Genomic DNA, 23464 nt, shown 5'->3' with positions numbered 1-23464 from the left:
ATCTGTGAGTAATGTGGGCACAGGTGGGCAATTTGGACAGCAAGAGGGTTTTTGTTAGCTAGTTCACTTCCGTGGAGTGATTTGCAATGTTGAGTTTTTCCATCTCGCTCTACAGAAAAGATTTGCAGAGTTATGACACAGCAGGCAGCAAATCCATAACAGCAGAAGTGTTGGAAGCACCATCGCATAATTAATAAATTCTTACTGCGACTCAGGTTTGGCTAGTTGGTGCAAATCACTGTGAAATCCAGCTCTCTCCCGCTACCCATTCTATAGCCTGGAGGTCTTAGGGTATTCACCTTGTAACATCAGCCTGACACTTGTGAAGCTCCAGTGGAGATTTGCAGTAAGGAAAGTGTCAGCTGCTTAAATCAGCCTTTCCCTGGCCCCCTTGCTTTGGTTTGCTATTTCCAGCTTATCACACACACAGCCCTCTTCCTTCTCGCCCCACCTAGGGACTCCTTGCATCTCAGCTTCCTTACAGAGTGATATCCTTGCCAAACTGACAACTTGTCCTTCCATCACAGAAGCCCAACTGCATACATTCCGCTGCCTTCCCCCGTTTTTTTCTTTAATTCCCAGAGCGTCTGGAATATTGGCGACATCACAAGCAGATCAGCCAATAAGAGGATTTGTTGCCAGGAACCTGCTACACAATCTTGGAGACATTTTTGATGACGGTGACGCACATGGAATACAGATGGTCTGAGTACTTTCTGATGAGGTTGCACAGGTGCGCAGTTTAGAAGGTGCAGGGGACGCAGCAAATACACTTATGCTGACACTACCAAAGGAATTATTGGATTCTCTCAGGGCTTTGCTGCCTCTTTCGGACTAAGCAGAACATACTCTTAGCCGAGACATTGAAGTCAGCAAATCGGATTCCTAAGAGCATACATCTTGAGAAAGTGGCATGTTTTGAAACTAGGTTGGAAAAGCAGAAGCCTCTGCCAGGGGAGATTTGGCAGTTGGTTCACATTTATAGGTTGAAATATTAACTTACATTTCTGCAGCACACTGTAAGCCACAGTGCTTAAGCCATGGGAAACTGAACAGTCAGCAGAATCACAAAGGCTGCCCAGATCATGTACCACCCATTAGGTACTTACCCAAACATCTGCTTTCAGGGCCGTCTTAAGCATATCCGGCGCTGTGGTGCAAAGATCCCTCCGGCGCCCCCCCCCCCTTTCCCAGAGTTGACCTTTTTTTTAGGGCTGGAGGAGGCGGGCAGTGGCTGGAGGGCGGCTCCTCCGGCAGGGAAGAGGCAGAGGCTGGACGCGGCGCCTCCTGGCTCAGCTGGCTGCTTTGCGTCGCGGTGGCCACAGCAGGCAACACACCGAGCGAGCGAGGGCGCGTGCGGCGCTCCTGCCAAGCATCGGCTCAGTTTTTTTCCCTTTTAGCCTTCTGCTGCCCCACAGAATTTGGCACCTGCAAGCTAAAAGGGAAAAAAACCAAGCCGACACTCGGTGGGAGCAATGCACGCACCCTTGCTCACTCAGCACGCTCATTCGGTGTTCCTCGGACTCTCGACTGGCGCCCTCCAGAACTTTGCACCCCGGTGCCCTGTGCCACTAGCCTCAATGGGTAAGACGGGCCTGTCTACTGTATTAGTGAGCAGACACAATATAGCAAACCATGCTTGCTTGCATGTAAGCACTTGAACCATATGTTATAAGAATTACGAGGGGGGGAAGGCGATGCCAGGGCATGTCCAGTTTTACCATTTCAGGCATGAACAGAGAGGGGTAACTGGACTGGATATGATGCCCAATTCTCCAGTTCCCAGAATCCTCCTCTTCGACGCCATGATCCACTGGCACAGCTTTCAAACATCTTCCTCTTCATTCCACTTGCAAATCACCCCTCAGGAATTTATCACCCTATCACCTCTCAGGAAGGAAATTCTCCTTTCAATCGGTCACAGGCAACAACGATTCACAACTTCCACAGCCCAGCAGGGCTGTCAATCTACTCCTTTGATGAGCTAGCAGCTATTGTCTCGCATAGGGGGGGGGGGGAGAAAACTCATCTCAAAATGACAGCTGTCAGACTCAAACCATAATATTATTGTAAATATCCCTTGCCCTGCTGAGTGATACTGGAGTTATATTTTGTTCTCTTAATTGCTTTATTGATACACTGATGCTCTCTATTTGAAACAATGTATAACGCTACAAAATTTCCCCTTCCGAGTGTAACCAATGTTTATGTCAGACCTCCCTTTCTGAATCTTTTCTATTTAGCTGATACTGTAACCTTAATGCTATAACCCCAATACGTTAGAATTGTTTTGCTATATTTGACAGATGTTTTAAGAGTGTAATTTTTATAACCATGTTAGATTTCTCTTCTGTAATAAGGGAATTATATTGTTTGAAACCTACCACTCCCATACCACGGTGACACCTAGTGTGTCTGCTTAGATAGGACACAATTACACATGGACAGTAATGTTATTCATTAATGAAGAAACATCCTGAACATGAATTTCACACCCACCCATATTGGAAGCCATTGCCGGAAAGGTGTGAGAACTCCAGATAGTCGCTAATCGCCCCACCATTTCAAAGGTCCGCTCCAGAAAAGAAGATAAGGGGAAGAACATTTGACACCCCTCCACATGAAAAGGACACCCATTATTTCCATGAACTATCCAATTTCCGTGTAAGACCCTTGTTTTTCACGCCTTCCAGCCACCATTGGATTGTATGGGAATAGGAGGGTATAAATATTAAGGGTTCCCATTCATCGGGGCCCTTTCCTTTTTCTTAGAAGGCAGGGACCCTACAGCTGTAGTTTTTTCTGTGTCTCAATAAAGGATCAGTATTGTTTTGCCTGATCAACATTGTTGGTCTCTGTCATTTTTCCCGACCGGAGCTTTGAACCTAGAATCAACTATTGAGTCTCCGTATCGCCACAGACTTCCATACGAAGCAGTGGCATTTCAGGTAATTCTTATAACACATACATGTCCCCAAATGTTCCACCTCTCCTGCCCCCCTCCCCACTATATAGCCTGGATCTCCAGAAAGATGAATGTATGAACCAGCCTTTCGAATCACAGAATTGAAAGTGAAAAAATTCGAGGAAATAAAACACCACCTAACGGGCTGGCTACAATATTATCAACTAAAGGAGGTGTTTAAGATAGACAAGAAAAAGGGTTTCGCAACGGAAGAATCAAAAGTAGGCAAAGAATTACTACAAAATAAGAAAAGAGTAATATCTAGAATGTATAAGCTTCTTCTAGAAAGGGAGGTGAAAGATGAAGAGGTGAAAGAAGTAATGATTAAGTGGGCGAAAGGTTTTGGTAAAAATATCTTGAACTGGCAAAAATGACGGAGACAATTAGGAGACAGACAAACCAAAAGTTCAAAATGGAGTGGGAAATTTATAAAGAATATATATATATATATATATATATATATATATATATATATATATATATATATCCCTCAAGTTAAAACCTGGACATGCTTTGATTAATTTTTGCAAACCACAATATGGATTATAAGTATAGTATTCAGATAACAGAAGAAATGGCAAAATGATTGAAGAAGCAGCTTATTAAACAGTTTATTAAATGGAAGTCTATTGCGGAAGATTGGGAATTAAGAATATGGCGGCATAAGTTCTTTTGTAAAAATGTATGGCTGGTTGGTTATTGTTGTTGTTGTTTCATCATTTTTGCTAATCTCTTGTGTGTGTTTGTTAAGTAAGAAAACTATTAAAAAGCATATTATAAAAAATAATAATTGCAGGGTTGGAAGGTGCCCCGAAATGTACTCTAGTCCAGGCGTCTACAATGCAGGAATCACAGCTAAAGAACCCCTTACAGATGTTCATCCATCCTCTGCTTAAAAACCTCCAGTGAAGGAGAGTCCATCACCTTCCAAGGGAGTCTGCTGGTGCTTTTACGGAAATGGCGGGGGGGGGGGGAGCGGGGGGCGGCGGCGGCACATCTTTAAAGTTGTTACAATGTTACAAATATTATGCCTGAATGTATCCTTTCGACTTGACAGCTCAGGTAAGATACCTAGCTTTATAAATTCGTAGAAAACCCATACTTTAACCGACTCTCCTCATTCCAACGCCATTTTAGCCCTTAAAGAAAGGTGAATTTGGGCTCCACCTCCTTCAATTAACCAAGAAGCAGGAAGTCACTGTAGGCAGCAGGAACAGGGCATCCCACCATAATTCCCCAAGCGTGAGAGCACATTCACGGCACCCCACCCAGGGAGTGACCAAGGGGGCAACAATAGAGTAAAGAGTTTTATTGTTCTTTCGGTGATGGGTACTTAAGAGGTGTTGCAGAAGGTGTCTGATAAAGTGACCTAACATTGAACTTGTGTAACCCTTGTATACCTCTCCCCATTTGCGACATGCTAGTGATGTAGTGGTGATGTCTCAATGATGCTGCTTGAAGTGTATTCTGGGGGAAAGAGGGAAGTTTTAAAAGAGGATGTCACCCCATGCTCGGGGTTCTCACTCCTGTGGGGACCTGTTGCGCAACAATAAAGATCGTGGTCTGCTGACTGCTGTTTTGCTCCAAATTACTTGGCTGGGACTTCCTTCTTTTACTGACTGCATAGACCCACGGGGGACTTACACCCCGATGAGCTGGGCAATTGAGTAGTCTCTCGCCCTGGAATTTTCTCCATAACAGTGCCATACTGGATCTTTGACCAGGGTAAAATAAAGCCTAGTTTCGCCCTGGCCAAGCAAATATCAACGATGGATCAAGATGGCTTCTCATGTGACAGACAGAGGGGAACCTCACTCAGGGATTCTATAGAAGGCAGGCAGCCCAAATGATGTCCTTTCTGTGGGATGTAAAACACAGGAGCAGTCAAACACAACATTGCTAGAGTGGACATAGAAAGGGAGCTCAAGGCCAGCCAGTCAGAACTCTCTGTCTCACCTGGGCTGGGATAGACTTCCTCTGTGTAACTGGAGATGGGTGTGGTCTCACCTGGGCAGGTTAACACAAAACCACAGGGGTGAGACTCCATCTCTCTCTCTATTTTGCACCACGCTCCCAAGGATGCTCCACTGTGATGCTCTCTTGGCTTCCAGCCAAGAGACCAAAAAGGAACTGTTTTCCCTTATGGAACAGTCTCCTGAGTAAATGTAACTTTTACTAAATTTAAGTCTGCCATCTGGGATCCAATTGTGAACAGATGATTTCTCGTGAGTAAACTCTTTTTATACTTTTATAGAAGACTGTGTAGTGTCTTATTTTGAGAGGGATTAATGGGGAAAATACCAGGACATTTATTCCAGAGGTTTTAACAGACCTGAGCAAGCTTTCTCAGGGGAATGAGAACTCTGCTAATTTCTGGGACTTGTAAACACAAGTTGGAATAGGATATCTTAAACAATATATCCTCTCCTGCATCCTAAAACATTCCCACATTTTCAGGATCAAAACACAAGCTACCCATCAGACACTGCCAGAGTTTGGCCTGGTGTGAAAATCTGGCCTTTTCTAGAGACAGTGTGTGTGTGTGTGTGTGTGTGTGTATGTGTATATATATATATATATATATATATATATATATATATATATATATATATATACACACACACACACACACACACACACACACTGGCAACTTTCCATTTTCAGAGCTTTGCCGGCTGGCTCTCAGGAATGCTCATGGAAAGCAAAGTCTCATTATCATGAGTAATTTAGCGTAACTACCCACAGAAATTCAGTAAGGCCAAGCTGGCGACAGAGACGCAAGAGAGGAGTGAATTGCATCGGTGCATACTGAGATCAGCCATTCCCAGAGCTCAAAACAAAGTTGCCATCTTAATGAGATGGAGGCTTGTCCCCCCCTCCCCCCGGAAATTTAAATGCATCCACAGATCGCAGGCCTGCTTGAGAAAGAACCCAGCCAACATTTTGTCAAACTGATTTACCCAGCCCCACACCTTGGCTCCAAAGCTCGCTCTTAAATTGTGGACTGCATTTTGACAAGCGATGCTTAAAAGGAGATGCTTGGGGAAGAAATGGCCAGCACCACTTCTTAGAGAAGCAGTAAAATTTCCAGTGGAACCAAAGGCCGAGTGCTGGAGGTGGAGTACAGGGGGACTCATTACTGTTCATTTTAAAGACCGGCTACATTATTCATGTTTCTACATTTGAAAAGGGACACAGGTGGCGCTGTGGGTTAAACCACAGAGCCTAGGGTTTGCCGATCAGAAGGTCGGCGGTTCGAATCCCTGCGACGGGGTGAGCTCCCGTTGCTCAGTCCCAGCTCCTGCCCACCTAGTAGTTTGAAAGCACGTCAAAGTGCAAGTAGATAAATAGGTACTGCTCCAGCGGGAAGGTAAACGGCGTTTCCGTGCGCTGCTCTGGTTCACCAGAAGCGGCTTTGTCATGCTGGGCACATGACCCAGAAGCTGTACGCCGGCTCCCTCGGCCAGTAACGCGAGATGAGCGCCGCAACCCCAGAGTCGGACACGACTGGACCTAATGGTCAGGGGTCCCTTTACCTTTACCTTTTACATTTGAAAAAAGAAGTAGTGGTTTGCGATTCGGGGGGGGGGGTGTCCCATTGGGTACTCACTTGGATTCTGGGTGCAAAGTCTGAATTCTAGAGTCAAGATTCAACAAGCAACATATGGTGTCAGAAGCTGGTCTGCAACCTCAACCAGAAACCGGTGCAAAGAGAAATAAATGCCACACTCAGATTGTTGAACTGGAAATATTACAGAGAACTGGGTTTAGAAAGAAGGAGCTGATCCATACAGGAGAAGAGTCTAGAGGTTTACAAGTCCACAGTGTTACTTATTTCTAATAGATGGGTCTGAAGGGCATGGTTATCTGTAGACAAGTGCGAGTCACCAGAGGAAAGACTGCAGAATTGTACTGGAAAGACCTGACATTTTTGCTGCCTCTCTAATAAAGCTGATACTTGAGGTGAGCTAATGAAATGGATCAGGAGCAGATTCAGAACAGACCAGTGAAAGGACTTCTCCAATCTAGGCATCATTAACTTATAGATTCGGCTCCTGTGAGATGTGATGGTGGTTCACATGGCTTTGGAAGAGGTCTCGGCAAAAACATGAAGGGTAGGCTTACCAAAGGCCGATTATTCCCAGAAGACAAGCAGAACCTCCAGTGTCAAACACAATTCTGCCTTGAGTGCCAGTTGCTGGGAACCAACAGAAAGAGAAGCCTACGGCAAGTTGGATATGGGGTGGGTAACCTATGGCCCTCCAAGCCCCTCTATCTGGCCCCAGGGACTAACCCCAAACCACACATCCTCTTTCCCCCACCACCCCTGCTTTGTGTGGCTGCAATGTGTTCTCGGGCTCTGATAATGTCTTTTGCTGGCCTGGGTATAAGATAGAGAGGGCTGCATGAATGTGTGCAAAAACTAGCCCCCCGTACAAAGAAAAAATCTACACTTATTCCTCCACCTGCTTTTGCCTCTGGCCCTGCCCACCAACTGCATTTGGCCCCTGGAAAGCTGCCCGGGAGAAAATACGGCCCTCAAGCTGAGAAAGGTTCCCAACCCCTAGCCTGGATGGACCTTTGGCCAGATGCCACAGCCCTCTTCCTTTATTTCATCTGTTCTCCAGCTTCCCTGGAGCAACTGTCTGCGTAAAAGCAAAAACACACACAACCCTCTTTCCTCCCCCTTGAAGTTCCAGTACAGATGGACAAATGTCAATCCAATGCACAGTCCAGCCCCCCAACCTGAAGGAACGTCTGTGCAAATACCAAGTAACTCTGTTCCCACAGACTGGAGCTCTCTCTACCCAATTGCCTTTGATCGCGTCCACGGACGAACATCTTAACTTTGCTGTTGTGCCAAGCAGCACTGGGGGATCGGTGGGGGCGAGAGACTCAGCGAGACACCTGCTTCTCCTTCCATCTTTGTCACCCAGTTAAAATGCAGAGACAAAAGCCAGCTAGCAGGCGCAACTCCTTTGGGACAAAGCCATCGGAGAAAAGGAATCTGGCAGAGGAAGATTCTTTCCCGTGGCCTCCAGTTATGAATACAAATGTTTGTATTCCCTCTTAGAACTTAAATTCGCCCAAAGGGCAGCCGGCGATGGCATGGAGAGAAGCAAAATGAAAGGAAGTATTGGAGCAAAGAGGATATTTTCAGAGCAGAACAGGGACTGAGGCATTTCCCCCAATGCGAGGGGGTGGGAAGGGGAGAAACTTTGAAGAGAAATTTTGCTCTCTCCAGCAGGGGTTGAACTAGATGTGACCGCAACAGACACCTCTGCTTAACGGGAGGCAAATCTTGAGACTAAAACGGGGCATTGTATGTTTAAAAAGTTCCATCAATCGCTTTGTCAAAAAGCTTTCAGATTGGTGTGCATGACAAAATTACAGATAACACAGCTAAAACCCGCGAAACTATTCAGGGAAAGAAATATACACACACCATGATCCCCATTAAAGCACAAATAAAAATCCCTAGAACTTTTAAAACATGGGTAGGCAAACTAAGGCCTGGGGGCCGGATCCAGCCCAATCGCCTTCTAAATCTAGCCTGCGGACAGTCCAGGAATCGGCGTGTTTTTACATGAGTAGAATGTGTGCTTTTATTTAAAATGCATCTCTGGGTTATTTGTGGGGCCTGCCTGGTGTTTTTACATGAGTAGAATGTGTGCTTTTATTTAAAACGCATCTCTGGGTCATTTGTGGGGCCTGCCTGGTGTTTTTACATGAATAGAATGTGTGCTTTTATTTAAAACGCATCTCTGGGTCATTTGTGTGGCCTGCCTGGTGTTTTTACATGAATAGAATGTGTGCTTTTATTTAAAATGCATCTCTGGGTTATTTGTGGGGCCTGCCTGGTGTTTTTACATGAGTAGAATGTGTGCTTTTATTTAAAATGCATCTCTGGGTTATTTGTGGGGCCTGCCTGGTGTTTTTACATGAGTAGAATGTAAATGTGTGCTTTTATTTTACATGAGTAGAATGAGTAGAATGTGTGCTTTTATTTAAAATGCATCTCTGGGTTATTTGTGGGGCCTGCCTGGTGTTTTTACATGAGTAGAATGTGTGCTTTTATTTAAAATGCATCTCTGGGTTATTTGTGGGGCCTGCCTGGTGTTTTTACATGAGTAGAATGTGTGCTTTTATTTAAAATGCATCTCTGGGTTATTTGTGGGGCCTGCCTGGTGTTTTTACATGAGTAGAATGTGTGCTTTTATTTAAAATGCATCTCTGGGTTATTTGTGGGGCCTGCCTGGTGTTTTTACATGAGTAGAATGTGTGCTTTTATTTATCTTCAAGAAGCTTTGTAGATAAATGAAGAAATATTATTGCAATTATGAATTTTATAGTGATTATTATGTATATGATAGTTTAAGCAATGATAGACTAAAGATGTATAGATTAAAAAGATAGAAATTTGAAAGCCATGTGGAAGGTCTGAGGGAAGTCACAGCTATGAAAGCCAGAAAGGTGGAAAATATGGATGATTATGCGTGAATTAATCTTCTTTTCGTTGAAGAAGTTGTGTATTAAAACAATAAAAATTATTATTAAAAAAAAAGAATGTGTGCTTTTATTTAAAATGCATCTCTGGGTTATTTGTGGGGCATAGGAATTCATTCATTCCCCCCCCTCCAAAATATAGTCTGCCCCCCCCCACAGGGTCTGAGGAACAGTGGCCCCCTGTTGAAAAAGTTTGTTGGCTCCTGTTTTAAAACAAGCATAAGTAACTGCATGATAGGTCTGGGTGGGCTTGCTGAAATCGGTCCAGAAAGAGTTCCTATCTCCTTGAATCCATCTCCAGCAAATAATTTGGCCTTCCTCGGGGCCAGTGCCTTTTGAAGCAGGATGCGCTACCTTCCATTTCATTGAGCTGGCAAAGTGAAGGCAAAAGGGCAAAAACATTGTGATTGCCCAACTGTCTCTACACTACTTCCAAAGTCGGTGCAGGACAAACTTCTGCATTTTAAATGCACACCAACAGCAAGGGCTGCCAACTTTTCTGCCGACCCCTGTAACTGCACACTCCATCACGGTGTGTCTCCATCATTTATTAAAAACCAGCCTGTTCCCTAATGGGTGATGTCTTCTGTGTGTCTTGATGATGTTTCATTGCACTAACAAGAACAAACTTAGTTGGTCTCTAAGGTGCTACTGGAAGGAATTTTTTATTTTATTATGTTTCACCATGATTGCATTAATTCGTCGTTGTAAACCGCTTTGGAATTTATCGTTTTTTAAAAAAACAAAAACAAAAAAGAGTTTCCTTATGAATAAATTAAAAAAAAGAATTTTTTTTAAAAAAAAGATTTGTAGCTAGAATGATGGAGACCAAAGGAAATAAAAGCAAATAAGCATTTAAAGGATAAAACACAGAGACACTATAAGGGAATATAAAAAGTTTCACAATACTGGGAAGAAAACATATGCTGGTACTTCATTGTGTTAATTGTTGTTTTGACAAATTACAAACAAAGACAGAATCACTCCAGTTCTTGAAAATATGTTATTGTCCTCCCCCCTTATAAAACAAATTGGCTCACAGTTTCACACTCCTCCCTCCCTCCCCTCCGCTAACTTCTGATTAAAATCTGGTAGGGTCGTGAGTGTTGGTAGTCCAACAGCAGGGATCACTCAGTATGCAGCTTTAACATTGATTCCGCTAATGATAAAGTCAAGTAGACAAGAAGGGGACCAATGGGAGTGTTGCTTAGCAACCAGGAAGGATGGGATGATCTTTGCTGAGCTGGGCACGTGCTCCAATTGTTTGGGGGCAGTTCTGAGGCAGTTTCCCCCTATAGGTTTGCATGTACGTCTCCCAGCTATGTACAAGGCCAGTCCCAAGAAAGGCAAAGCCCTTTCTCTTCAAATTATACACTGTTTTTGTTCAGTTTGCTTAGTAAATCGGAATCAGGATTTTTCTCTCTGGACTCCATCTGCATTAGTTTAAGTGACTTTGCTAAGAATGAGCATCCAGGTAAAATTGCCCTGGAGACTTAGGAACATAAGAGCCCTGTTTAGATCAGACCAAAGGCCCATCTAGCCCAACATCCTCTTTCCCCCTGGAACCAGTCAGATGCTTTCAGAAAGCCCACAAAACAGGCACACTGATGCGTTAGTTTTCATGTCCTGTAAGCCCCCTCCGCCCTGCAGCTTCTAGGAATAGGTATAGTGGCTTCATACTAAGGGTAAAGGTAAAGGGACCCCTGACCGTTAGGTCCAGTCGCAGACGACTCTGGGGTTGCGGCGCTCATCTCGCTCTATAGGCCGAGGGAGCCGGCGTACAGCTTCCGGGTCATGTGGCCAGCATGACTAAGCCGTTTCTGGCGAACCAGAGCAGCGCACGGAAACACCGTTTACCTTCCCGCCGGAGTGGTACCTATTTATCTACTTGTACTTTTACGTGCTTTCGAACTGCTAGGTTGGCAGGAGCAGGGACCGAGCAACAGGAGCTCACCCCGTTGCGGGCATTCGAACCGCCGACCTTCTGATTGGCAAGCCCTAGGCTCTGTGGTTTAGACCACAGTGCCACCCACGTTCCTTGGCTTCATACTAGATGGAGGTTATTTCCATCAGAGTCAAGGAGAACATGAAAGGTGCACAGATGGATTAGAGAAAGGGGTTGCCTGTCATTAGTTTGTGGGAAAGATCCAGGTGCGTACCTGGAAATGCAGGTTTACACAACTGAAATGGATTAAAGCACTCTGGACCACCAGCAAATCAGGATGGGTGTTCATGGTCATATATGAGCTCCCTGTGAACAAATGCTCGTCAAAGACTGGGCATGGTCTAACCTCCGTCATGGAAGCAAATCAGGATGGATGCTCAATAAACAAGCCACCTGGAGGAGCCTAATCCAGCACCATGCAGATGTTTTCTGGAACACCCACAAGCAGAGTGTGATGGCTAAAAAAACAACAACAACCCTTTCCAAGTGGTCGCCTTCCAGAATGCCAGCAGTGGTGTAGTGGTTAAGAGCAGTAGACTCATTATCTGGGGAACCGTGTTCGCTTCCCCGCTCCTCCACATGCAGCTGCTGGGTGACCTTGGGCTAGTCACACTTCTCTGAAGTCTCTCAGCCCCACTCACCTCACAGAGTGTTTGTTGTGGGGGAGGAAGGGAAAGGAGAATGTTAGCCGCTTTGAGACTCCTTCGGGTAGTGAAAAGCGGGATATCAAATCCAAACTCTTCTTCTTCTTCTTCTACCTCTGAACCTCAAATACCTAAAAGCAATAAAGGTTGGTTCGCTAGGGCACTGCCCCAACCTAGCTCAAGACAGCCCTCAGTCAACCTGGGCCTGCCTTCATACCGACAACCAGTGAACTCTTGTCAGTGCCCTCCTTAGTCTCATCCTTGCCCTTGTAAGAAGTCAGCGGAGAAGAGGAGGAGGAGGAGGAGGAGGAGATAAAATCAGCTGGCTCTGCCTGCCTCTGGCTCCCTCTATGGTTGGTCTCCCTGGCTCCCACCCTACCAGCCTCAATAGGCAACAATCACCATGAGCTAAAAGCCATTCATCTGGCCTTCATTGAGCTGAACCACCTGAATTCAGAAGAAGAGGAGATCTCTTCGCATTCGAGGCAGGCTCCAACTAACCATTTTGTTTTGTCATTGGCTGCTGCTCCCTCGGCTAGACTGCCTACTGAGGAATATAGCAGACGGCAAAGCAACCTGCATTCAGAAGGCAAAGAGGGAGGGTGACAACGCGAGCCGTCCATCAGCTTTCACATAGCTTTGGGCAGCTTATTAGGAAGCCGTGCCATCAAATTAAAATTCAGTTAGGGGGAAGGGAAAGGAGGCAATCCCAAAGTTTTAATCTAGCTAACATCATTGGAATGCTTCACCCCAGTATGTCATGGCACAGGAAGAGTCTATAACTTCTCCTGCAAGCTTCGATTCCCTTGCTCTTTTTCTTCTAATCATGCAGAATGGCACCTTAGCTGCAATTTTCAGTGAAGAGGAGAAGGGGGTGTGAGAGCCATCATTCTAGAGTGCGAGAGCTCTATTCACATTGTATTTACTGCGGAAAGTACTCGGAGACATAATATTCCTCCAAAGGTTAGCACAACTCTCTATCGCTGTCGTTTCATGCTTCCTGACTTTCAAATATGATGGGGGAGTAACGCTTCAGCAGCCTTGGGGTTTATTTGCGTGCGGGAATGGATTCCAAAACAGGATGTCTTCGAGAGAGAGCGCTGCCTCTCTACGCAGAGATTCGCAAACACACTTGCAGCAAACAAGCCACTTCAGTAACTGTCTTGTATTTTCCACTCATCGCTGCCGAGACCTCTGCCAAAACAAAGACCCCTTTGTTCTCCCGTTCATCGGCAGCCTCGTTCCCACCCAGTCGAGATGACCCAATGGATTTATGGCTTCAGCTGAAAGTCACTGTGGTGCAGTGGACGGAAACATAGGAAGCTGCCTTATGCAGAGTCCAGTCGTTGGTCCATCTGTGCTCAGCATGGTCTGCACTGACTGGCAGCAGCTGTCCAGGATTCTAGGCAGCATTCTTTCCTGGCCCTACCTGGAGAGGCCAGGGATTGAACTTGGGATCTTCTGCATGCAAAGCTGATGCTCTACTACTGAGTTAGAGTCCTTCCGTGGACCACAGACAAACAAGTGAAGGTTCACATCCTTGTTTAGTCACTGGGCTTCCCAAGTGGCCTTGAGTGGGCGCTCTTTCTCAGCCAAACCTACGTTGCAGCATTGTTGAGGAAAACAATGGAAGTGAAGGGAGAGAGAGTGGGATGTAAAACGCAGGAGCAGTCAAACACAACATTGCTAGAGTGGGCATAGAAAGGGAACTCTAGGCCAGTCAGTCAGAACTTGCTGTCTCCCCTAGGCTGGGTTGGATTTCCTCTGTGTAACCGGAGATGGGTGTGGTCTCACCTAGGCAGGTTAACACAAAACCACAGGGACCACACTCCATCTTTCTCTCTTTTGGAGGACGCTCTCAAACAAGCTGTATTGCTAAGATGCTCTCTTGGCTTCCAGCCAAGAGAGGACAAAGGGGCTGTTTTCCCTTATGCAACAGTCTCCTGAGTAAATGTTACTTTTACTAAGTTTAAGTCTGCCGTTTGGGATCCAATTGTGAACAAATGATTTCTCGTGAGTAAACATTTTATGCTTTTATAGAAGACTGTGTATTCTATAAAATTATTTTGAGAGGGATTAATGGGGAAAATAAAGGTAAAGCTAAAGGGGCCCCTGACCATTAGGTCCAGTCGTGTCCGACTCTGGGGTTGCGACGCTCATCTCGCTCTATAGGCCGAGGGAGCCGGTGTTTGTCCGCAGACAGCTTCCAGGTCATGTGGCCATCATGACTAAGCAGTGCACAGAAACACTGTTTACCTTCCCGCTGGAGCGGTACCTATTTATCTAATTGCACTTTGACGTGCTTTTAAACTGCTAGGTGAGCAGGAGCTGGGACCGAGCAACGGGAGCTCACCCCATCGCAGGGATTCGAACCACCAACCTTCTGATCAGCAAGCCCTAGGCTCTGTGGTTTAACCCACAGCGCCACCTGGGTCCCTTAATGAGGAAAATACCAGGACATTTATTACAGAGGTTTTAACAAACCTGAGCAAGCTATCTGCTGCGTGTGTGTTTAAAAGGGGAATGAGAACTCTGCTAATTTCTGGGACTTGTAAACACAAGTTGGAATAGGATATCTTAAACAATATATCCTCTCCTGCATCCCAAAACATTCCCAGAGAGAGGAACCAGGTGGGCTGCCCTGAACTCTTTAGAGGAAAGGGGGAGATTAAATTTTTGTTTTTGTTTTTTTAAAAAAGTTGCTGCAATGACCATCTGGTCCAGCATCTTGTTCTCACCCTGGCCAACAAGAATCTGAAAGCAACATCACTCTCTGCACCTGTCACAGCGTCCTCAGGCACAGAATGTCCAGAGCAGGGATCGGCAAGGCTTACCAGGCATGGGCCGGATCACTCCCACGGAGATCCTCCGTAGGCTGGACCAGCGCAGCACGACACCGGAAATCACTTCTGTGCATGCCCAGATGCTGAAAACCACACCTGCGCAGAAGTGATTTTTGGCGTCTGGGCATGCACAGAAGTGATTTCCGGAGCCTCGGAAGAGAGTCCCCATGCCGCGCTGTGCTGCTTTAGTGCAGCGCATGGGGACTCACCAAGCAGGTGTGGCTTGGTTCAGGGGCGGCTCATGGGCTGGTTAAACGGCCTCCGGGGGCCACTTCTGGCCCATGGGCCTTAGGTTGCCTACCCCTGGACCAGAGCAAGGAATTAACTCTTCATTGTCAAAAGCACACCACCTACAAATTAGGGAGAGGCATGTTCACCAGTCTTACGTCTCTCAGCTACTCCTAGGTGGGCAGCTAAGGAGGCTGTTGCTGCAACAGAGAGGCCCTGTCCCCAATCTGTGCATCTCCCCCAGCTGAGCTGCAAGCAAAGCAGGAACAGACTCTGCCTCCGTGTAACCTTCTGCTCCTCCTGGGAGATGGTGGAGCGAGGGAGGGGTGGGCAGCAGCAGGAGGAGGAGGAAGAGGCGCGGAAGCCCTTGACTTTACACCAGCCTGATCTCCCTCTCCCACTTCCTGCACCTGTTCTTCACTCTCCAATCCTGCAGCTTCTCCTGCTTGATCTCCCAGCTGCTCCAAGCTCCCCAAGATCACTGATTCCTTCTTCAAATCAGACTCCAACCCCACCCCCCTTTTCCAGGTGCCCACTCTTCAGCAGCCGGTCAGCTCTCTGCAGTGTCAAGCCAGTCCCTGAATCCACCTGTGATTCCCAGCAACTGGTCTTCAGAGACATACTGCCTTCAATGGAGTGGATGTGTGAACATAGCCATCATGGCTACTAGCCATCAAAAATCTTATTTCCCATGAATTTGCCTAATCTTTGTTTACAGCCCTCCATGTTTGTGGCCCTCACTATCTCTGGCAGGGAGCAAATTCCACAGTTTAACTATGCTCTGTGTGAGAAGTCCACTTTTGGTCTGTCCTGAATCTTCCAGCATTCACTAGATGCCCACAAGTTCTAATATTATGAAAGAGGGGGAAGAAAAGCCTCTTTACTCAATGTAAAATTGCATATACCTTTATACATCCTGGGTTGTTTTTTTGCACGTGACATCCCATTCAACCAAACACCCTCCCAAGGGAAGACCGTTAAGCCCACCCTATTGGGTGAGCAAATCAGAAAACTATCCCTCCATATCAAACTATTTAATAATAATAAATCATACTTGGATTAGATTAGGCTGGAGAGTTTGCAACCCATTTAAAGACATTGTATTTATCCAGTTCCCCCTTTACTTGATTTGCAACCATATTTTATAGTGGCCTTTTAATCTCATTTCACAGCATAAACCACTTTGGGAAACCCCACAGAACCACAGAAGCAAGGTGTACATTTGAGGGGGGCGGAAAGAGGTCAAAGGTGCAGTTGAAGCCCTGGATTTCTTCTGCAATCAGCACAGCCGTTCCCAGGGGCTCACAAACTGAACACTGTATTCCCTACTGAGTTTTAAGAGGAAGAAGCGGTTGATTGACTTTCTGCATGGTTTTGAGAGTGTCTCTCTGAACGGCAAGGCAGCCACTGTGATGATAGAGATGTTAACTTAATGATCTAATTAGACAGGAAGCAGCATTTCCAGAAGGCTTACCTATTACATCTATTGATTCCCACCCATTTTAAAGATATCTCCCTCTCTCTCAGGAAACATGGGAAACTGCCTTATACAGAGTCAGACCACTGGCTCATCTAGCTCATTATTGCCTGCAATGACTGACAGTGGCTTTCCAAGATTTCAAACAGAGGTCTCTCCCAGCCCTACCTGGAGATGCTGGGGGTTGAATATGGGACCTTCTGCATGCAGGGTTAATATTAACCATGGCTTAGCATCATGTGCAAATCCAGACCAACTTCTTAACTACAGCTAAGGAGTGTTCTGTGAGGTGATAAACCAAGATTTAAAGGATTGTCTGTCAGATATATTAACCATGGTGAGCATTAACCAGGATTCACCACTATGTGCAAACCAGGCTAGTGTGAGTTTCATGGCTGAGTGAAGATTCAAAGTCAGGTTGCCTTATTCCTAGTCCAACGCTCACAATTGCAGTGCCAACTGGTTGAGCTCTACCCCTTTCACAGATATGACAAAGCAACACGGCAAGCTATGGTAATAGTTCCCGTCCCAATAAGTGCTTCAGTTTTGTTGGGTCTTTTGGGGCTCCTACAAAGATGCAAAATCGATTTGAGCATCTTCTCAGGTGACTGCACCACCTCAAAATGTGAAAGTTGGAGTTTGATGGCACTCCCCTCTATTACGGAAAGCTTACATGTCAAGGAAGTGGCTGCAGGAAAAGAGTCAGGAAGGCAAGCCTTTCCATGGGGAAAGACGCCAAAACAAGAATTCCCCTCTACTTGAACTTGGAGGTGGTACAGTCCTCTCAGAACAGTGAACTGCCTGAGTGGATGGATCACTGAATGGACTCTTAACACAAATGACAATTCTGGAGTGATTCTTCAGTAAGTCACACACCCATCTACTCCCAGCGATTTTCCAATATAAAAAGACACACCTCATTGAGTCATTCTTTCTTTCTTTAAAAAGAAAGAAGAAAAGGGCTACTTTAAAGACTACCCAGGAACAAACCCAACAGCTCTAGTGGAGTTGTTCATGTCATCCCATTTGCAGAATGTCCCACACAAACAGTATAAGCAGGTGAGGTGATCCACACCAGAAATGTAGGCAAAGATAGACTGCTGCTTCCAGACAGTCAGTATATTGCAGGAGGGAATCAGGTGAAAACTGGGAATTTAGATTTGCACAATTGAAGTGGATTAAAGCGCTCTGTCGCCCCAGCACAACAAATTCACCACTGTTTTTGTGGTTAGGAAAGTAATGCGGGGGAAACATACTGAAAAGCATGGAATGAACAATTAACAGTAAGACCTATAAACCCCGCACAAGCAAATCAGGATGAATGAGCACTTTTATATAACCTCCCTGCCAACAAATCAGAACAGAAGCTCAATAAAGACTGGACATAGTTTAACCGCCGCATAGGTTTTCTGCAAGCAAATCAGGATGACCACTCAGCAATCTGGAAGAGCCACTGGTGTGCTCAGCACACACCATTAGGATGTGCACCCAAGGATCTACATTTATTTATTGAAGACAAGGAAGAAGAGGCAAAAAGCTAACAAAATAACCACATAAGTGGTCAAGAAGCCCAAACAGGATATTTTTCCTTCAGAGAAAAAGACCAGTCTCCAGATTCAGATCTGGCTGGCCCCTTCTTGCTTGCATGCCACAACAGCAGCCTCCACAGATCTCTCATCACAAAAAAATTAGAGCAAAACTTGGATGAACACAGAGCTATGAGACAGACAGGCGGAGGCAGAAGAAAAAGGCTGGGATGGATCTGCAGCTTCTGCCTGCAGAGCAGGGAGTCCCCCTTGCTTCCGTGCTGCTGCTGCTGGAACCCATCACCCCATCGCCAGGCAAAGCTGCAGATCCATTCCAAATCCATACCAGTCTTTTTCATTCTGCCTGCTTCCCTTGATTTAAAAAGGGGGTGCCTGGCACACCCAGCAAACACCCCATGCACGCCCATGGGAGGGGCCCTTTCAATCTGAAAGCAAGCCTAAGTCATTCCTCTTCACAACACACCATTTAAACCCTGCCTCTGATAGAAGATGAAATTCAATCTATTTCATTTGGGGAAAAAAAATCATGTGCCTGCTGTCTTTCAGTTTACAAAATAAAATTAAATCCCAGGACAACCACCAGCAAAGTAAAACAATATTGAAGACACAATCAAGCGATACATAAAAAAAGCTTAGCACTGGAGGAACAGAGCAATAAATGGTGGGGCAAACTAGACTTGACACTAAATGCATCTTTGCAACTATGGCACAGAGACTGGTTGTTTTTGCATGCAAATTGCATCTCCTGGGGGGCAGCTGATAATTAAGACCAGAGGAGGCATGGAGAGGGAGTTTAACCCTTTCTTTCCCTGTTGTGATCCGGAGGAAAATACCTCTTCTGAAGGTTGCATTTGCTTTTTTGGGGAGTGGGGGGGGGAGAGAGAGAAAACCATACAATGGAGGGAGCTGCGTTATAATGAGTCAGATCATTGGCCCCTTGAGCTCAGTATTGTCTGCACTGACTGGCAGAGGCTTTGCAAAGTTTCAGGCAGGGGTTTTCCCCAGCCCTACCTGGAGGCACTTCAGATTGAATCTGGGATCCTCTGTAAAACCCTCTACAGGTTTAGTCGCTAAATCACATTTAAGGTCAAGTGTAGCTTGCCCACCGGCAATGCAAACCACCAGCTAAAAGTTAACTAGGTAGCATGCTAGTTGCATAAGAAGGTTGTTGAAAAGTACATCAAATCTCATGTCAGGTGAAGTCTCTTGGCACCAGCACATCTAGGAGGGAAAGACACGGGGGTGGGGGGTGGGGGAATAGAATAATCCATAGGAATTCCAACAGAGATTCAAAGCATGTGCACTTAGAGGCAGCGAGTCAATGAGATGTTGTGTGTAGAGTATCAGATTAGGACTTGGGAGATCAGGTTTATTAGCTAATCCCTCTTCTGTGGAAATTGTAGCTCAGTGCTGATGACAGGGGTCTCCTAACAACTCTTAGGACTCTTCCCAAAGAACAGTTCCCAGGATGCTTTGGCAGCAAGAGGGCGGGGAGCAACCACTGCTCAAAGTAGTACGATACTGCTTAAATGTATATAGTGGTACCTGGGTTACATACGCTTCAGGTTACATACTCCGCTAACCCAGAAATAGTACCTCTGGTTAAGAACTTTGCTTCAGGATAAGAACAGAAATCGTGCTCTGGCGGCACGGCGGCAGCGGGAGGTCCCATTAGCTAAAGTGGTGCTTCGGGTTAAGAACAGTTTCAGGTTAAGAACGGACCTCCAGAGGTACCACTGTATTGGAGATGGGGTCTCAGTTACAGGTGATCCCTAGCAAATCCACACCATGTCCCATAACTTTTCATATCTTAATTACTGTGATTTCTGGGTTGCCTTCCTAGGAGCATATGGACAAAAACAAGAAACACTTCTACCCATTCGGAACATAGGGAGAATTGCTTGGTAACCAGGCCCTGAAACACTCTAGCTGCTGGCTTTTGTATTAATTATTATTATTATTATTATTATTATTATTATTATTATTATTAGATATGGAGCACAGCTATAGCACCTGAGTGATCAAGGGGTTTTACACCCACTGTCTCAGAATTCGTTAACACCACTTAAGTGAGAGTTTCTCCCAGCCCCACTCATTTATCTTGGTTAAAGCCACCAGGTTCATCCATCAGAGGCAATTATCAGACCAGAAGCATCTTGCTTTATAACTCACTTCCTGAGTTTATTTATTTCATAGATCTATAGCAGTGATGGGGGACCATTTTCCACCCGAGGGACACTTTCCCTTCTAGGCGAATTATTGAGAGCACCAGGTCAGTGTTGGGCAAGGCCAGAAGCAAAAGTGGACAGAGCAATGGGTGCAAATTCAATCTTTGTACAGCAGGCTAGTTCCTGCACACACTCATGAAGGTTTCAGATCAACTCAGTGTTTGACTTGCCTGGCTTCCATTTCTCCCTCTAGGATATGTAGAGCTCGACATTCTACTCAAGTCTTCTCTCCACCAGATCAGAGTTGGCCAAACCAAGACCATTATTACCCAGTTCCTCTGAGTTGGCCAAACGCTTCCATAAAGATGGAATGAAAGTTTTTGCTCAGTTCTGAAACATCATCAATCAAACTGGCTTCGGAAAGTTTCAGGCTCGCTATCTCATACTTCAATATGATTGCCTCTCACTTTGGGATTTTCCGCCACAACTGCCCTGAAATTCAATAGCTACTTGGATAAACAAAGCACTCACAGACAACAAGGTTCTTACAGCTAGGCGACCGAGTTTATTACAGAGCACGGTCATCATCCGGGGGGAGAGGGGGGCAGAGCCTGTGGCAAATTGCAGTTCTGTCCCCTAAAATGGCCACGAGTGCAACAGAGCAACTCCTACAAACACAGAAATTGATCGTTTTCTATGGTACAGGCTAGCCCTGCTTTGCATCTCTGGAGGATGTCGCTAGCAGTATGGTGGCAACTGTCTAGGCCAGGTAACTCCAAGTTTTTCAGACCTAGGGCCCACTTTGAACCCAGAAATGCATTTGGAGACCCATTACCATATATTTGTATGCGCGACCCACCAGTTGTTGGCCAGTGAGCTATGCCAGCAAGGGAGGTAACCACCCATCGCCAACAGCTCAATAGCTTCTGCTGCACATATACAGACCCGCGTTAGGGAAAGGATTCCAACAAATGCCCAAATAAGGATGGGTTGATTCCAGGGCATCAGTTGGCTTTGGGTAGGAGGGGGAGCCTTCTTGACTTCTTTGACTGAAAAACCAAGAACCAGAATCATCTTTGCCTAACGCCTACCATGCAGCGAAGGAGGAAAGAACCACACAGAGACAAATAACAATAACAGCGCCATTAATTTTTTACCATTAGTATTAATCACACAGAGAGATATTTCCTCTTTGCCTTTTCACAGCAGACCAACAGGTTACCAAATGAGCAAAGGACAAGAAGTGGCAGCAAGACCATTGCTTTCCTAAACACATCCCCCGTCCCCCCCAGGCAAGGGATTTAAAAGCCTGGGGAAACTGGTGGGCACCACACCACTACCAACTGCAGTGTTTTCCCACTTTCTAGCCGCCGCCACCACCAAGAGGCTGACTCAGACCGCAACCGTACCACACACACATTTATTAGCGGTGAGCACCCCATCCTTTCTCTAAAAACAGCGGGATTTACTTCCGACTACAGACTGCGCTGCGAAAGCGGCAGGTCCCTGTGCCCTTTCCCGCGAGTAAACGGTCCCCGTTGAAGGAACACTGAGACTTACTTCCGAGGAATCAGACCAGAGGATGGCTGCAATCCAAAACAAACACACGCGCGCATACACATGCACACACAAAAGGAGAACGCTCCTCGGAGAGCTGCGTCGTCTCCTCTCGAGTAACCCGCGCCGCGCTGGCAAGCAACAACCTGTCATAGCTGTCAACTTTCCCCTTTTCTTGCGAGGAATCCTATTCGGAATAAGGGAATTTCCCTTTAAAAAGGGGGGGGGGGGAGTTGACAGCTATGCTACCTGTTCCCCTGCTTACGCCACCTCTCCGCCTCTTTTTTTTTTTTTTACCGCTGGTGACCAGCTCCATCCCGCGGCACCTCAAACATACACACACCACAAAAATCCGCGCACGCCCCCCCAGGAAATAGGAGGAGCCCTTGTTTGATCGTGCGCCCGCAGATACCCCAGAGTGCGCAGCAAGCTCCGCACACGCCCAAAACAAGCGGCACTGGGAAGGGGTTCGCGGGTGAGGCGAGGGGATCTTTGGCTTCCCTAGATGATCAGAATGGGGTGGGAGATTAAATAAAGAGAATACACCCCCCCCCCAAAAAAGAGCAGCCGCCAACTTCATCCTTGCAGCCATTGACAGCCCTTTTAAGCTGCTTGGCGAACGACTCTCTCGGGCTGTTTCTTGGGATGGCCCCCCCTTCCTTTCCCTCCCCGGGCAGAAAACCCCAACTCACAACTCCCAGCGTGATGTCCTCAGCGGTCGGAGTGGGCGCTGCCAGGGTCCGCCGCGAAGCCAAGCAGAAGGCGAGCATCAGAAACATCTCCTGCGGGAAAGCACTCTGCCGGGGGGGACCACTCCACAGCATCCCTCCTGCGCTTAGTCCGCCTCCACCGCCGCCTCCTGCAGCTGCCGAGGCTCCTCGGAAGAAGGGGGCAGAGGGCGCCCAGCACCGCCGAGCCGAAGCGGGAGAGAGGCGGGCGGCGACATCCAAGCTCCGTGGCCTCCGGGAAGCGCCGCCGCCGCTGCTGCGGGAGCTGCTGTCGGCCAAGCCGCCGCCAGCCCGCCACCTCGGGCGTCAAGAGGCAAGCAGCGACGAGGACATCGTACGTCCCCGCTCTCCGGCTCGCTTTCCTGGCGGGAGACTGCAGGGAGTCGAGGGCGAGTGCGGAAGGTTTTGAAAATGAAAATAAAGGACAGATCCGAAGGTGTAAAAGAAAAAGGCAGCCAAACGCTCCAACTTTTTTTTTCGCGCGCCGGGTTCCCTTCGCAGCGCAGCCGCGCGCCTTCGGAGAAGCGAGAGGGAGACAAAAGCCAAAGCGACGGAGCCCTCGCTTCTCGGACCGCAAGAAAACAGAGAGAACCTGTTGGCAGTGGGTCCCTTTCAGCCCGCCCGCCCCTTCCTTCTTCTCTCCTAAAAGGGTAATATAATAAAATCCAGCTCCGGATTGCGCTACGCGCTAGCCTCTCCAAGCAGCGCGAACACCGGCGAGCAAACCGCGTCGAGGAACCTCCGCCGCTGCGCTCTCGCTCGTCTCTGAAGGCGGCACAGCTCCAGCCGGGGAAGTCCTTCGGCCGAGGAGGCGGCGAGAGGCGAAGGAGGGCGGCGCTAAGGGGAAAGAGGAGG

The 23464-nt window shown here is 46.8% G+C and overlaps 1 protein-coding gene across 1 annotated transcript in view; it reads right to left on the bottom strand.

The window, feature by feature from the left end:
* The window catches only part of MMP17 (matrix metallopeptidase 17), a 153271-nt gene extending 130448 nt beyond the window's left edge, over positions 1-22823 (bottom strand). Inside the window, exon 1 of the mRNA XM_033174839.1 lies at positions 22574-22823. Within this exon, the coding sequence (XP_033030730.1) occupies positions 22574-22705 (132 nt within the window). The 5' untranslated portion in view covers positions 22706-22823. The remainder of the gene's footprint in view (positions 1-22573) is intronic.
* Positions 22824-23464: the final 641 nt, after the last annotated feature.

The sequence above is a fragment of the Lacerta agilis genome, chromosome 17, assembly GCF_009819535.1.
Source record: "Lacerta agilis isolate rLacAgi1 chromosome 17, rLacAgi1.pri, whole genome shotgun sequence".
Classification (NCBI taxonomy): Eukaryota; Metazoa; Chordata; class Lepidosauria; order Squamata; family Lacertidae; genus Lacerta; species Lacerta agilis.
This window is presented reverse-complemented; position numbering and strand designations above follow the sequence as displayed.